The sequence below is a fragment of the Ornithodoros turicata genome, chromosome 1 (assembly GCF_037126465.1).
Source record: "Ornithodoros turicata isolate Travis chromosome 1, ASM3712646v1, whole genome shotgun sequence".
Lineage (NCBI taxonomy): Eukaryota > Metazoa > Arthropoda > Arachnida > Ixodida > Argasidae > Ornithodoros > Ornithodoros turicata.
Genome location: NC_088201.1, coordinates 213800101 through 213815561, shown reverse-complemented (window position 1 = coordinate 213815561; position 15461 = coordinate 213800101). Strand labels below are relative to the sequence as shown.

The 15461-nt window shown below is 45.6% G+C and overlaps 2 protein-coding genes across 2 annotated transcripts in view; both read right to left on the bottom strand.

Moving 5' to 3' along the window:
- Positions 1-15461, bottom strand: part of LOC135376279 (uncharacterized) — a 329348-nt gene that overhangs the window by 173580 nt on the left and 140307 nt on the right. The gene's annotated exons all lie outside the window — the stretch shown is intronic.
- The window catches only part of LOC135376259 (uncharacterized), an 87833-nt gene that overhangs the window by 55944 nt on the left and 16428 nt on the right, over positions 1-15461 (bottom strand). Inside the window, exons 5-8 of the mRNA XM_064608870.1 lie at positions 13687-13829; positions 6347-6409; positions 5009-5160; positions 2904-2941 (exon numbers count right to left, since the gene is read on the bottom strand). Coding sequence (XP_064464940.1) covers positions 2904-2941; positions 5009-5160; positions 6347-6409; positions 13687-13829 — 396 coding nt within the window. The remainder of the gene's footprint in view (positions 1-2903; positions 2942-5008; positions 5161-6346; positions 6410-13686; positions 13830-15461) is intronic.

Genomic DNA, 15461 nt, shown 5'->3' with positions numbered 1-15461 from the left:
CTGTTAGAGAAGGACGCCTTAATGCTTCCCTCATTAACATATCTCCAGGCGAGCACTATTCGTCATCTGCCGAAGACATGGGCAAGCTGCTTAATACGTGAGAATTGCAGTTGAGCTTTTCCGGCCGGTAGCTTAAGTAGTAGCTCTAAGCTGCTAGCATCCTGGGCGATATCTGTTGCGACACAGTATTTGCAGCTCCACGGATGCTCACCAAGGGCCTGTGTTCAGTATATATTTAGACGTGACGTCCTGGGAGGTGCATGAGAAAATGCGTAACCGCATGTACAATGGCGAGTCCTACTGTATCTGATTGAGCGTAATATCTCTCAGCTTGATCCAAACTCCTGGACGCAAAATTAACCGTCCTTTCATTCCCTTCCTTGTCAAGTTGTTCTGGCACTGGCCGTACACCATATGTGGAGGCATCACAGAGAAATAACGGGCGTTGAGGATCATAATGGGCTAGCATAGGAGCCCTGCAGATTTGCTTCTCGAGTTCCTCAAAAGCCTTTTAGCGCTCTGGGGTTCCCTTCCATTGTGCGTTTTTCTCCAGGCGCTTGTAGAGCGGAACTGCTGTAATACACCAGTTATTCAAAAAACGATCGTAGAGCGCTTTCATCCCGAGGAACGACTGCAGAGTTTCCTTGGATGTAGGTTCTGGCGCATTCTGAAGCGCATGTAGTTTAGCTTCTGTTTGCCGAATGCTTAAGGCAATTATTTTGTTCTCCAAATCTACATTTCGTCTTCTTCAGTATCGGTCGTGACTTTTCTAGTCTGTCAAGTAACAACTTCAGGCAGTGATGCGGCTGCAGTGGGCTTGCTCTGCTGCCATTATGTCGTCCAAGTAGATTGCTATGCCACCAATGCCAGCCAGAAGCTTGTCCATGTGTTTCTGGAATATTGCTGGAACAGCAGACATTCCGAAAGGTAGGCGCTTGCCTTGTACAGTTCCTTCATTGTATTGATGGTCAATCCCTCAGCCGATGATTTCGTCACTCGTAATTGCTGGTCGGCTTAAGCCACGTCTAGGGTTTAGAATAGCGTGCCTCCTAGCAGCTAACCTAAGGCTTCACTTGCAGTCGGCAACGGGTACGCAGCCTTCGTCGATGCGGCGTTAACTGTGCTGCGATAATCACCACACTGTCGTATGCTGTTGTCCTTCTTTCGTACACACACTAGAGGAGTCGTCCACTCTGCATGTTGCACAAGCTCTAGATTCCTTGTTGTTCCAAGCATTGAAGCTCCGCACGTACCGCATCCTGAAGTTCAATGGGCAACAGCCTTGCCCTGCAAAATATTGGTGTTGCATCTGGGTGAAGCTTGATGTCAAGAAGATTGCCGCTGTGGCCTTGGTTGGCACTGCCAAACAGTCTAGTGGAGATTGGCGTCCAGTGTGCCGCAGGCAAATATAACCCGCAGCATTGCATCAAGCGGCAACAATGTACATGTAGACCCAATCCCCACTGACGTGGTAGTACCGGCACGTCCTGTTGGCAATGCTGTGTTATCAGTTGCTGCTGGAGTGGTTACAGCGCCAAAGCTAGTCTGCCACCAGCCTCCTTAGTGCTGTAACGTAGCTGTTGATCGACTGATGAGGTCGCTGATCTAGCTTTTGGAATCTGCGTCCATGGAACACCTCGGAAGGTTGTGGACCACAGTGGTGCTTACGTAGTGACTCGACAATCTCTTCGTAGGTTGCAGCGTGTAACTGTCGTGGAGCGAACAGTGGTCGGATTGTTGCAAACGTTTTAGGTCCACATCTGTTGAGTAGCTGAGCCTGTTTCTTCACGGGATCTTCAATTACGTTTGCTTCAAAAGAGGTGGTCAGTCGTCCCTCCTATATAACCCAGTCTGAACCTTGAAATTGTTCCATAGATCTGTGAATTGTCGGTCGCCATTTTCCTTCCCTCTCGTCGCCGGTGCTACACTTATCCTTGATGGGTTCTTGATATGGCACAATACCGGAGAAACCAAGCCGATATACAACGATTTCTTAAATTACCAGCACTACGCCACTCATGCGCCACCTCGCATTTCTTTCTTCATCGTCGTCTCGAAACGTACAAGAACATCCAAACTCACGTGCATAATACTCCTCCACTCCATCACAGGTGGTTACATGCAGGGAAGCTTCAGTCCATATTCTGTTTTGCTCTGTTAGCACTTTTTCAGAATATTTTGAATGATCCTTGTATTCATACAATCGCAAACCGGAGGTACGAAGCAGCAGCACAACGTCACCTTCACTGAAAACGTTGACTATCGATTATATCATGTTCTCAGAAGCAAGATGCATAAATGTTCGAGGAGCTTCTGCATTCCTTATCGTCAACCAGAGGCACCTAAACAGGCCTGTCTCTTGCCGTTCGCTCATCATCCGTCCACTAACACGCTTCATGGCGTCCTGCGGCCGCTATACGCCGGTGACGCCACGTCAACTGGAGGCGATAGCGACAGGGGGGGGGGGGGGGGGATACGCCACCGAGCATCCGAAAGAGGTCTGATCATCCATAGACAACAATATGCGACGTAGCTTGGACCCCTATTCAACAACCGTTCAAATTAGTTACCGACAGCGTGTCAGCCTATACAGTTTTCGCATCAGGGCCAATTTCGGAATTTCAGTATTGGGCTGTCCTCCTCGGTAGTTGTCGCTAACGTGTTAGCTGACTGAGCTCAAGATCGGGTTCAAACCCGGCCAAGTACGACAGGAATATGGGGGAGGTAACACTGCCTCACGCACAATGCGGAACCCCGGGTGGTCGAAATTATCCGCAGTCCTCCCTGCGGCACGCCCAACATGTCGCCGTACTATAGGCCGGCAAACCCTACATGTAACATATTGGCCCCATTGTTTGCTCCACAAGGCTGTCCTTATTACTTGCTGTGCCTTGTATACTTACCCCATACAACGTTCTGATTTTCGCGTAGCAAAACCTTGCTGAAAACGAGAAATGTTCAGTTGCGATGGAACCATTTTGGTGAGCATTAACTGACTTTCGCACTGAGAGCACAACGATAGCAGCACACCAGCTGAACATATATAGTCAACCCTCGTTAATATGACACCCGTTTGTGCGACATCCTCACTTTGTGACCATTTTTCTGGGGCACGGTTTGCTCCCAATAGATGACCTCAGTAGAGGCCCCTCGTTATTATGACAGCTCGATAATCCGACAGTGACCAACATCCCAGGGACAAACAGGGAAGAACACGTGTATTCTTTTCTCGTTATTGTGACCGTCCTCCACTGGCTGAGTCCAAGGGTCGAAACCGCAATGATATGAACCATAACCGAAAACCTGAAAAACAAACGTTATTTTTGGTCGGACCGAACTCGAACCGAACTGTAAACATTTTTTTCTCTCCCCTTGAACGAACCCTGACTGAACTGTAAAAATATTATGCGGTAACCGGTTCGGCAGAAGGTAAAAACGCCTATACCTTCCAACTCGACTGCCGCCCACCAGTGCTCCCTGCATCGCTCGGAATCTTGCCGAATTCATAGAGCGGATATAACAAATTGATAAACCAAGAAGTGGTAAGTCCATGCACCTCTTGTGGTCTCACCTCCAAAAGGCTTAGGAAATGCCTGAGCATTTTTCTTACTCGACATTTTTGTGCACTTTGCATCGTTGCCTCGGGTGCTTCCTTTCATTCAGCGCCAACTTTAACCTACCGTTTAATATTGACAGCTACACCCACAAGCAACGCAGACAACGCAGACCACGGAAAAAGGTTGGCGCGTGGTCCAGAGCATGGTACAGAGCGTCGCGCTCTGGCACAACCAAGACGCCGAAAAAAGATACCTTTTTTCTTTAGAAGTTGGCGATAGCTCTTTGCACTGGAGTTCAATGGCATGCTGTACGCCATTTCCCAGCACTTTTCGGTACCGTAAAGGATGATCTTCTGTAAAATGCATGGTTGTTTATAAAACTCAAGAACGGAATAAGAACTGCAAGGTTCTTTTTAGCTATGAAGCGTAGAGGCAAGGGTGTAAGACGATCAAATCATCGCCAGAACCTCATGTTACCTCTCACATGTGGTACTGATTTTGCATACCATACGTAAACCGGTTCGAATCGTTATTTTGGTTGCGCTGAACCCGAACCGAACCGATAACATTGAATCCCAACTTGAACTGAACCCCAAAAAATAATGTTTTCAAGCCCTGGCTGAGTCATCCGTCTGACCCAAAAGTTCAATGGCCGCGGGAAAACGCACGCACGGTGAATGCGGAACTCAAGACCCAAGTTCTGAGGTAACTCACTGCCATCTTTAGTGCAAGCAAGAAGAGTTAAAAGACGGTCAACCAGGGTCACTTTGCCAGTAATGTGACTCGTATCGGTATGGAAAGGACGTTCGGCATGTCTGGTGTAAAGCGTAAGCGTAGGGAGATCACAGCCGGGCTCCGAAGAGGTACCTGAGCTGCTACCCGTTAATGTGAAGGACGCAGGTGAAGCGCTCGGAGTGGCTCTTCGGTTCTTCGAGCAACAGAAGGACGCCCTGAATGTATTTGCTATTTCCCGTTCAACTGAGTCGGCGGAGAAGCTGTACAATGATAGTTTTTTTAAGCAGATGCTTTGGCGGATTTCTTTGGTCAATAGCTTGTAAATAAAGTGTAAGGTTGTAAATACTTAATAAATTATGTCGCTAAAATAAGTGAAATACCGTGCCTGCAATGTGTGCGTCTTAATAAACTAGGAGTCAGGCTTTTATGAAGGGCTTATGTGGATCATCATCCATGTTGCTCGTTAATATGACAACTCGCTTTATGACCAAAATCTGCGGGAACGGCCTTGGTCATATTAACGAGGGTTGACTGTAAACCGAAGATAGCTTTGGTGAAAACCAAGGTAGTAGACACGTTGAACATTGGACAACTGTTCATGCTAAAAACACATTCTCTTGCATTCGGCGTGAAGCGTCTTGCAATGAATTTTCTTGCAAGTGGTCTGCGATCTAGGAGAGGCATCTTGCGTCGTGTGCTCTTCCCTCGACACCCACCTCGTGAATACGTGGACGATGTCGGACTCGTTGCTCCCAGGGTATTCAACAACTTTTGTGTTAAGTGTCTCCCAGGCTTGTTTTGCGTCTATTGACGGAACCTGTTTACCAGGAACTTCCAAGAGGTGGGTCCTGTCCTGGTCCTCAGTCATCTGGAAATACAGACGGTTAACAAAGTCATGCATGTGTCCCTAGGTCATGAAATTCCGGGGCTTTCTATGAGAGTAATTATCATCATCACTGCCGCCACTGTGGTCGCTCCGTGTCTTAGGCTCAAATTTTTGAATGAGACTTTCCTTCCACTGCTTTCGTTCCTTTCTCTTAGGAACCCACAAAGCTACTCTCGTCAGAAGCTCGCCTTCTTTACCTAGTTATAGTGTTGAACTCTGCTTCTGGTTTCCTGCGCAGGAAAGCATAAGCAGAGTTCAACAGAGTTCGTCATGACGAAAGGAATCTTGAGTGCTTCCAGTAGTGCGTCTGACTGCGAGAGTACAGAGAATAACTTTACTAACCGCGTCCTAAAGACAAGCTATCGTCCAACATTTTGAACCTAAAAACGTTTTAGAGTTGCACTACGTGAGTTTGAGAACGGACGGTTGCAAGAAATCCCAGTGCTGAATTAAGCACGCGTTGCACCATGGGGGCTTATTGATATGTGAAAGAGATAATTAAACAACGAGATTTGGCCGAGGCAGACCAACAATTAGGGACAATTAGGGACTGAAGTTGTTAGCAAAGAGATAATTGCCGATTGTGTTTCGTTTTCTATGACTTTCTATGACGCGTTAACATTGACGTAGTAAGGATACCCAAGCTATATCCACTCGGTGTATGCTGCCAAATGTAGCAACAGGAACACCAATACGTCACAACAGATAACGTAGTGGTCCTGCTTGAGCGAATAAGGAGCTAGAAGACCGTGCTGTAAAACAAGAAAACCGATCGCGTGTCGAAGGCTAGACTTGAAACGAAATGTAGCCCATCAGCAACCTTTGTAAATGCGGCCCTTTAGTGTGTGCGAAAGGAAGACCACAAGAGAAGGATTGTCTGAAACTGGGTGGAAGGTTTTCTTTCGGAGTGAAAGAGGAGCCGGAAACGAAAGTAGCTTTTCAAAGTTCTGGCCTTATTTTTGCCCATTAATGAGTGCTGAATTCCAAACACGGAACACCGCTATATCAAGGATACCCTTGCAAACATGTTCCAATACTGTGTTGCTGCTATGAAATTGCCTTGCCCTCAACCTGGTTTGAAGCCAGCACGTTGGACGAGTATGCACCTCCTGTATGAATATGCCCACTGATGCTAATGCATGTCTGGAAGTCGAGTATAAGATCGTACCACATAGGTGTCGTAAACTTTCATCTTCAGCTTGATGTTATTTTCTGCAAAACCTGCATTCATCTGGAACATAAGAAGAGAGATAGACAGTGTCCGTGTATTCGTATATTATGCAGTGTTTTTGTCATACGCGTCGAACTTGTGATTTGTAGACTACATAGCGGTACAAATTACAGAAAATAATCACCTTCGTCCAAGAATAAACAAACACAGTTCAAACAACATCGTATAGTGTGGGTAATGGCAAGTTCCATTCAGAGCGACAATGAACTTTCCACGGCATTGGGTGGGGTTTAAACAGTGCTGTGCAGCTTGGGACAAATCTTCAGGGAACAGCACCGTGCCGCATGTCTACATTGCAGTGACATCCAAACAGCACACAAGGGACATGAATAGATTCACACATAGATGAATAGATAAAGGGATGCATGAATAGAATTGTCAGCCACCCGTTTTTGACTGGGAGGTGGTTGGTTCGAATCCTTCCGCCTGCTGTTGAGATTTTCCCGAGGTTTTCCGGAGACTTTCCAGACGAATGTTGGCCAGGACGCATACTAACTCCCCTGTCCCCGAACGTCTTTATGTTGTCCCCTGTTCACCTGTCCACATCTGTACGCCGCTCATAGCCAAAATTGCTTCGCGGCGCTTACACGGAATTAAAAAACAAAGTCACCCGTTTGATATTCGACGTCTTCCTGATATAATGCAGACGACGTCTGCGATGGAGACATGCGCCAGTGCCGTGCATGTCAACTTTCGGTCTTTTGCATGTCAACTCAACGGTCGTACTAGAAGGACGTATGCCGTAATGGCTCTGTTTTCAGTTTGTGAGCAGAGATCTCGTAACGTTGCAACGTTTATCGCGAATGAAGAATTTTCCTCTGCAAATATGGGTAGCTGCGGGCTCTCTCTCAGCAACTTTCTGTAAAGCACACAATTGAAAAGCAACAATGAAGCTTCTTAAAGGGTCTCTGACAAGAACCTGGAAAATGTTTTGTTGGTAAGGATAACGAACCTACATGGTGCCTCCAATTTACAATTGAAACGTTTCGTCTCTGCGGTGCCGCGAACGGTTTCGATTGCAACCCTCAACTGGTGCGATCAACGCAAAAGTCTAGTTCTTATGCATCGGTTTTCCCTAGTGTATGACGCAAAACTCCCGCGAAGTTTATTGGCGGAAAGTCCACACCGGAAGTTCGGGTGGTTTGCGCAATGCTGGGTGCTTTTTTCAACATGGACGTCGAAGGAGAAAGCACCGCGGAGTCAACAAGGCGGCTTTTCAGATACCCAGCAACTGAGAGGAAGTGCTGCTACGTGAAGCAGAGTTCGAAAGCCTTGCTCTTGAAATGTTGAGCGACGAATCTACTTCAGGATGAAGAGGAAGTTCCATACGCATCGGACAACGTAGACAACAACCAACAGACTGGTGATGGGCTTTCAGCATTCATCATGATGACTCGGTATTCAGCATAGCACATGAACAGTTTGTGCAAATTTCCTGTTTGACTGCGCCGTCTTCTTAAGGTGCCGGTGTCTTTCATGCATAATAATGGCGAAATAGGCCGAGTGCTTATGCTGGAAGCAGCCGTCGTCAAAGTAGCATATTTAGAACTTCGAGGGCAGCACGAACCTATGAGCGCTCTTATTCACAAGTAAGAAGCGTGTGTCTTGCACACGTATGCTGGTGGGTTTCAATAGAAAATAGTTATTCTGAACTTTTCGTCATTGTTCGTCACTTATTCAGAAAGAGTACAGCTGAAATAATACTCGCCGTCCTACTAGCGTTAGCTTTTTTCAAAGCTTGTGTCGTATCATACAGGAAATACAGATACACTGCATACCAACAGTTTGTGAGATGGGTGTGGCACAAACTTGAAAAAAAAAAAAGAATGGTTACACCAGCCTGTGCGGTGAATAGGATAGTCCAAGCCTTTCCCATAGAAACTACTACAGGTTTTAAATCCCAAAGATACAACAGGTTTTCCCGTAGTATTTAATCCTCATACCGCGGAATTTAATCGTCATGCCGCCACTTTTATCATTGTTTCGTTGGATTGAATCCTTAGGCCGCCACTTTTAATCCTTATACCTTGGGATTTAATCATTCCTCTGATAAATTTAATCCTCGTGCTACCAAGTGGTTACCAGAATGGTTATACAAGCCTGTTCAGTGAATAGGATACGCCAAGCCTTTCCCACAGTAACTACTGCAGGCTTTACATACCAAAGATACTAGGTAGAGGTACGTCTTGCCATAATTTCCCTCATTTCGTTCATCTTTACGAAATTAGTACATTACTTAGTATAGGGACAGCTTGTGTTTATAAGCAACTTAGTCCAATACAGTTCATGTTCATTCATAGCCGTATGCGAATATTCAGACTATAACATCATTGGAGAAATTTTTAAGACAGTTTATAACCCAGATCTAAATGGTATACCCTGCATGTACAATTTCATAAAGCTGGTGCTATTAAACATACTTGTAGTTTGAGTTGTGCAGTATGTGATGACAAAAGATGATTGCCACATTAACAGTAGTCATATTTGTAATTCATATTCTAGTACGACAAAAAACATGAGCACGTTTTTTAAACTTTTGTGAGCCACTTTGTGAATATCCCTTTTGCATGCATTTGCATTCTAAGAGATGGGGCTCTTGAATGTGAATGCAGAGAGAAAGTCACTGAAAGTCACTGAAAAGGTTAGCCAGCTGTAGAACTCGAACCCACATCTTCTGGATTACCAGTCCAAGGCTCTACCAATTAGCTAAGCTAACACGCCTCCCCAGCGACTTTCAGGGTGCGTCATCTGAAGGGACAAACCAGCCACTCTCTCTCACTCATCCTCCTTACACTCGTACATTTTTGCTCACTCACACACACATTCATACGACGGGATCGACGCAAGCGGCAAATGTTGAATATGAGAGAACTGATGTTCTGAGGCTGGAACAACATAGAAGGGACAAATACAACGATGTGTCTCGTTCGGGTGACGCTCTTGAATTTTTGAATTGTGTGAGTGAGAGTGAACATGACAAACTGATGTTCTGAGGCTGGAACAACATAGTGAGAGCATAGACAGAACAACATAGAGAACAACGTGAGTGAGAGCTTCCTACCCTAAGAAGATTAGTCAGAAGTATGATGTGTCAGTGGTGTAGGCTAATATGGGCTTCATAGACTGTGTCGGGTTTTTAACTCCTAGGCTAATAGCCGGTGTCGCAGGAAGAAGCATGCAGGGGATTTTGTTGAGCGCAGAACAGGAGTAATGTATAAGATACCACTGCCGTGTGGATGATCCTATATTAGCCCGCTGGGAAGGTGAGTGAATGATAGATTAAAAGAGCATGCGCTTGCCGTTCGGTCGGCCCCAGGTTGGGGCCAACCGGTTGGGGGTTACTGGCAAGGCCCTGGTAAGAGAGATTATAGAGGCTCATGCGATTGTAAAGGCCGTAGATAACACTTGTATCAGTCAAGCTTCCATCGCTCTATCAAATATACAGCTTGCGTTCTTTGAGAGGGTATTGAGGTGTCGCTGTTGCTCTCTTTCCTGTTGTTTTGTGGGTCTCCTTTTCTTTTCTTTTTTTCGTTCCCTGGCTATGCTACTGGGAAATAAAACTTAATCGAGCGTGTGCCCTTTTCCGCTTCTCCATGTCCCTGTTCCTTGTGTGCTGTTTGGCGCGCTGCCATGTTGTTTAGTACAATACTGGGGTTGAGTGAACGGACACGGAGGTGTGGAAGAAGTTTGCTTCGTCTATGGAATGCTAGCAGTCGTTGAGTGTGCGATGCGCCCTCTGTGCGTAGCACATGCTTTCTCCGGTTTGCTCTGAGCAGGTGGAGTTCCAACACTGGAAATTCACACATCAGGACGCAGGAGCGAAAAATAAAAACCACAAACATTACCGGCCTTAAACCGCTACCACATGGGATGATTTAGTGCCAATTTCGTGAAGTGTACTCGAACCAAGCAAATATCACTTTCACTACATGCGTGCTACACGGCATAAGTGTCGGTTAAGCAATGACGGTAATTACGATAGATGACAATAAACGGCGGCAAAGGTTTTAGGCTTGCACCACAATACCTTCCTCAGAATGTATTTTTTTATATATTTAGAAGGCAGCTTCTGCAAATGTTCTTCGAACACTAACACTTTGAACACATCACATGACATCACAATTCGAACACATACCACAACAAAAACGACCGCCGCCAGACTCTGCGAGGTTCTGATATGCGGTTAACGCGAGCGATGACATGCTTTTTCGGCACAATGTCACAATGTACAAAGGTAAGCATGATTTGGAAAATACTGGTTTCAAATATTGCGATGTCGGTGCCTCTCACTTTTTCTCAATACTTTTACCTGTGCCACAGAGCGTGCCGTCGAGGCTACACACTCGGTCAGCCGAAAAGAAGCTAAGAGAGTTTGGGGAACTCACTAAATCGTTGGTGTACATTTTGCCTAGTGTCACTAAAACATGCCTTATGGCTGCAGACGAATGACACTAAGTGCAAGTGTCATTTGTTCAAAGTGACATTATATCATTCCGTCTGGCCAAGGCATTACTCATCGGGCGCATGCCTCTTCCCTTCTTTCGCGTTCCGCCGGCTTTGCCCCAAGGAAATTGCCGAATCATAAACCATTGTTCTTAGGAGCGAATGTTTTGCACCTGCTCTGCCAATGGAACATTCAACGGCTGACACGATTGTGTCAGCGGGACAGCTGTCCTTATCCAGGGCAGAAGTTTCACCAAGCTTTGGATATGAAAAGCAAGAAGCACAGATAGAGAAACGTGACACACCGAGAACGTGTGTATGTCATCTTTCAGTACCCCTGGTTCTCGGTCGACTTCATGAACAAGCTTGCCTGCACCGAATCCCTGTACAGTAAGGTACAGAATTTATTTGTGGTGGGTCACCAATACAGCTCCGATGAGTTTATGGCTCGTTCCTCAAGTTCCTCGTAGTATCAACACATCGATTCTCGTCTGAGGCGTTTCACTAAAAACACGCTTTCGGAAATTTATGAAAAGGACGCCTCATTCTAATATCACTGCATGTCATATTTGTCTAAGCTAAGCAGCGGTGCGATAGAGGTGGCATTTTGAGTTTGAGGAACACACAATGCGAAGAGCAGAACATGAGACTCTTGGAATCTTCGAGTCTTGTGTTGTCCTCTTCGTACGGTACGTTTCCCAAACTCAAGGAAATGTTATCACATTCTACAGTACAACAGCTTGCTTGCACCATTCTAATTTGCTCATCAGTGGTGAGATCCTGAGTGTGGTTGTCTCGGTGCTGACCTGTACGATGGTTGTGGAAGATGTCAGGGCAGCTTTCTTGCGTTTTCCCTCCTATGCGTAAGCGGCACGCTGAGTAAATTTGAACCACCAATACCACGACAAATTAACCAGTTGGAGGCTCGTCACGTGACTGACCATATTGGCGTAGTTCCTTCGGGACACATATGGTTCACGCTTTTTCCTTAAGCGTTCTGAGTGACTCCCCACCGTTTGTTAGCAACGTACTAAGGGCACGACTGGTTAGAAGTAGAAGTATTTCTCAGAGAACCGAGAGGATGGTGTTGAAGGTCAACGCATGAAAACATCAGACATACGAAGGCTCAAAAACAACTTTTAGTTCAATAGGGAAAAATATATGAGATCAAGAGATATGGAGCGGGGAGAGGAAGTCTCATAGACAGCTCTTTAGAAGATAATATGACGCCTGATACATGATTCATTCAACGGTTAGAAATAATAAAACGCGGAAGAAAACTGCGAGCCCCACAAGGTTGTTTCACGGTTTTGTTTTTCGCTTCCGTTAAGGTACAGTTATTGCCGAAGAGTTGAAGTAGGAAGAAGACCACAGAGGTATCGCTGACACAACCTGCCGTCGACACAATCGCCAAGGCTATGCGGAAAACCATTCTTTTTTCCCCCCCCTTTTTTTTTTTTGTCAGTGATCTCACGGCAAACACTACTCGCGTTTGTCTACATCACCGGCAACTTAGACGATGAATGTAGACATCGGAGATCCTGCATTTATCGCTTCGTTTATGGTCACGAAGCCGATCATTAAGACAGCGGGAAGTCAGTTGCACATATATCGCTCTACAGGAGAAAGGGTGTAGAGTAGACAACATTCTTGTAGTGTGGCATCTACCGGGTGTTTCACGAAGGACCCCAGGCTGGTCAGTTCGTAAAGAGATGGGGCCATCGAAGAAATTTCAGAGTCTAGAAAAAAGAGTCGTGAGCGGGACATATGCATACGCTCACTACTTAGGCAAACATCCTAATTTTTAAGTTTACTTTGCACGCTTTCAAGACCAGTGTTTACATGTCGGCACCTTCAGCGAAAAATATATATTCCAAAAAAAAAAAAGAGACCGAACACGTCACTTCCATAACGAACGCCCAGCATACCAAAGCTGATTTTGCTGCTGTTCCTAATCTTGCGTCGTGCCCTTGTTATGAACTGATCAGATCAACACGACATTCACAGCCGGATAGCTGATTGAAATAGCACATTGGTGCACTTCTCCGCGCAGGAAATATGTAGACCGAAACGGATAGGATCACTAAGCTCCGATGAGTTTTTTTTTTTTTCCCTTGGAATTTTTCTCGCTGAAAACAGACATACCGACATACACACAGACACACATACATAAAACAGATATACCGTAGGTTCTGTGAAGTAAAATTGAAAAATTGGGATGTGTACTTTATTAGTCAGGGTATGCAAATGAGCCGCTCACTACTCAGTTCACGACCGATGTCGCAAGGATCTTTAAAAAAAAAAGAAAGGTCGTCTTTGGTGCCACCTGTTTACGAATTATTCAGCGGAGAAACCTACGTGAAACACCCGGTAGAGTAGACGCATTCCTTCTACACCTGACGTTAGGTGCTCTGGTGTTCTTTCTTTTTTTTTTTTTGCACAGTCTGGGGGCGCGTATTTGGCTGGTATCGTATGCCTTGGTGCATCTAGGGTAATCACCATCATCACAATCATCATCATCGTGATCAAGTCAAGCTTTTTTTTCTCTGAAATGGTAGGACAAGTAGGACAATCAATCAACAAGTAGGATGTGTCCTAGTTCATGAACTCGGGACAAAGCGATTTTGTTGAGTTTGGGGACCGGTGAACCCTACGAAGCGGACTCAATCAAGTATCTCGTATCCATTTGCTTAAAACAGAAAAAGACAGAGGTCCAGAGCTTTCACAGCAAGCTCTATCATGAAGATAACCTCTCCCACAATGTCAGAAACATACATTCTCTCTACACATTCCCGCCATAAGCAACGCAGTACGTGCATCTATTTCACACTTACCAGATTAAGCTGGCTCTGCGTATATATCATGAATTGTTCCTTCGATATGGTGCTGTAGCTGCGATCACCGACGAAGAGGACTGTGATGGGACGCGTTTCTGCTAGTTTAGTCAGCTCTTCGTCGGTCAGGGGACCCCTCGTAGCTGTAATTGAATATAAAATCATCACTGGCACTCTGCTCATATTTACGCGTTACTCTATCTCCGATTTGTTTGTCATGTCGCATATTTTGCATGTCAAGAGGGCAGAGTGCTGAATATCCACCGGAAAATATGTTTTCTATACAGCGTGGGGCCCGTCTCGGAAAAATGTTGTTAATGGCTATAACAAAGTTGAAATATCTTTCTTGTCAGGTGCAAGCACAACGATGCAAGCGTTGCTATGCGAGGCCTGTAAAATATACAGCGCATTGGGCACGGCCGAGATGAAGGTTCAGTGCGCATCGTGAAATGGATTCAATCGGAACTGTGTGGGGCCAACGTCGGGGGGGGGGGGGGGGGGCACAACATTTGTACTCTTCCGCCATTGGTGCAGGATTCGTTCTTAGGCAGATATTAGGATGTTTCATGGCCGGAAGTGAATTAGGTGTTTGATTGAAATTTCGTATGAGTTCATTGATGCATTATAAAATTGGATGGAACGGATTGCAGCTAATCGATATCAATTTCTATTGCCAAGTAGTAATTTTTCAGTTCATTCACTTTTTGCCATCGTGTTATCGAGTTTTGTGTCTAAAGGCGTATAACGAGTGTAGTGGGGCTAACCGGCCATACTGAGTCATGCGCGTTCCCAATCCGAGCACTTTAAGAGAGAGAGAGCGAGAGAGAGATTATGGGTTTAGTGGCACAAAGGCGGCAAAAGCTAAAGAGCGCCATAACTATGGTGAGTGTGTGAGAGATGAGGATGAGAGAGAGGAGGATGACGATAACAAGTCAGTGTGCTAGATAAAAGCTATCAAAAGTATGAGCGACGAGATGATCTAGGATAACAGATTTACATGATGAGTTAGATGACAAAGACTAAAAGCGGAGTAATGCTGAACATCCACATCTGACACGAGTCAGAACGACTGAGATTTCGAGTTTGGAACCGCACTGCGAATAACGTCACCTGAATGAATATACAGTTCCTCTGCAATTGTGACGATGAGTCAATTGCGGTTGAGTTCCCAGTCGAAGTTCCTAGCTTCATCTGCTATTGCAGACGTTCGTGTGCTACACAGTCCGTGCAAGCATATGCTGGAAGTTCGAGGCTCTTCGTGCAACGGACATTTGGCCTTTAGCCGGAAGAGATGCATTCACGTGTGTCTCATTCATTTTGGGAATCACGCCAGTTCTCCAGTGGAAAATTGGTAGCGATTTTAGGGAGCACAGAGTGTCAAGGTTCTACGCTCATTGATTCGTCCGCAACTGATGAAAGAAGTCCCATTGAATATTTGCAAGAGACGTGACCGGGCATTAAGAAAACGTGTAAAACGTGAAAGACGAAACGTCAACGTCCTTGCATGCATCGGTCCGGGATTACATTATGTGAATACAAAAAGAAGATTCTGGCCACGTTCCTTGCTCCACGGCTTTCATTACAGGATCAACAACTCAGAGCTCGCTTTATTCAAGAAGTGCAGTTGCTATCAATAATGCCTTACGTATCGCCGAAGCCTTTCTCAAGGCAGAAAGAGAGCTTCGTCCCCCCCAACACGAACACCCACACATCCACACATGTCACTAAAGTGCCACGTGGCGATATCCGGGAACACGAGAAATATTCCATTGTGG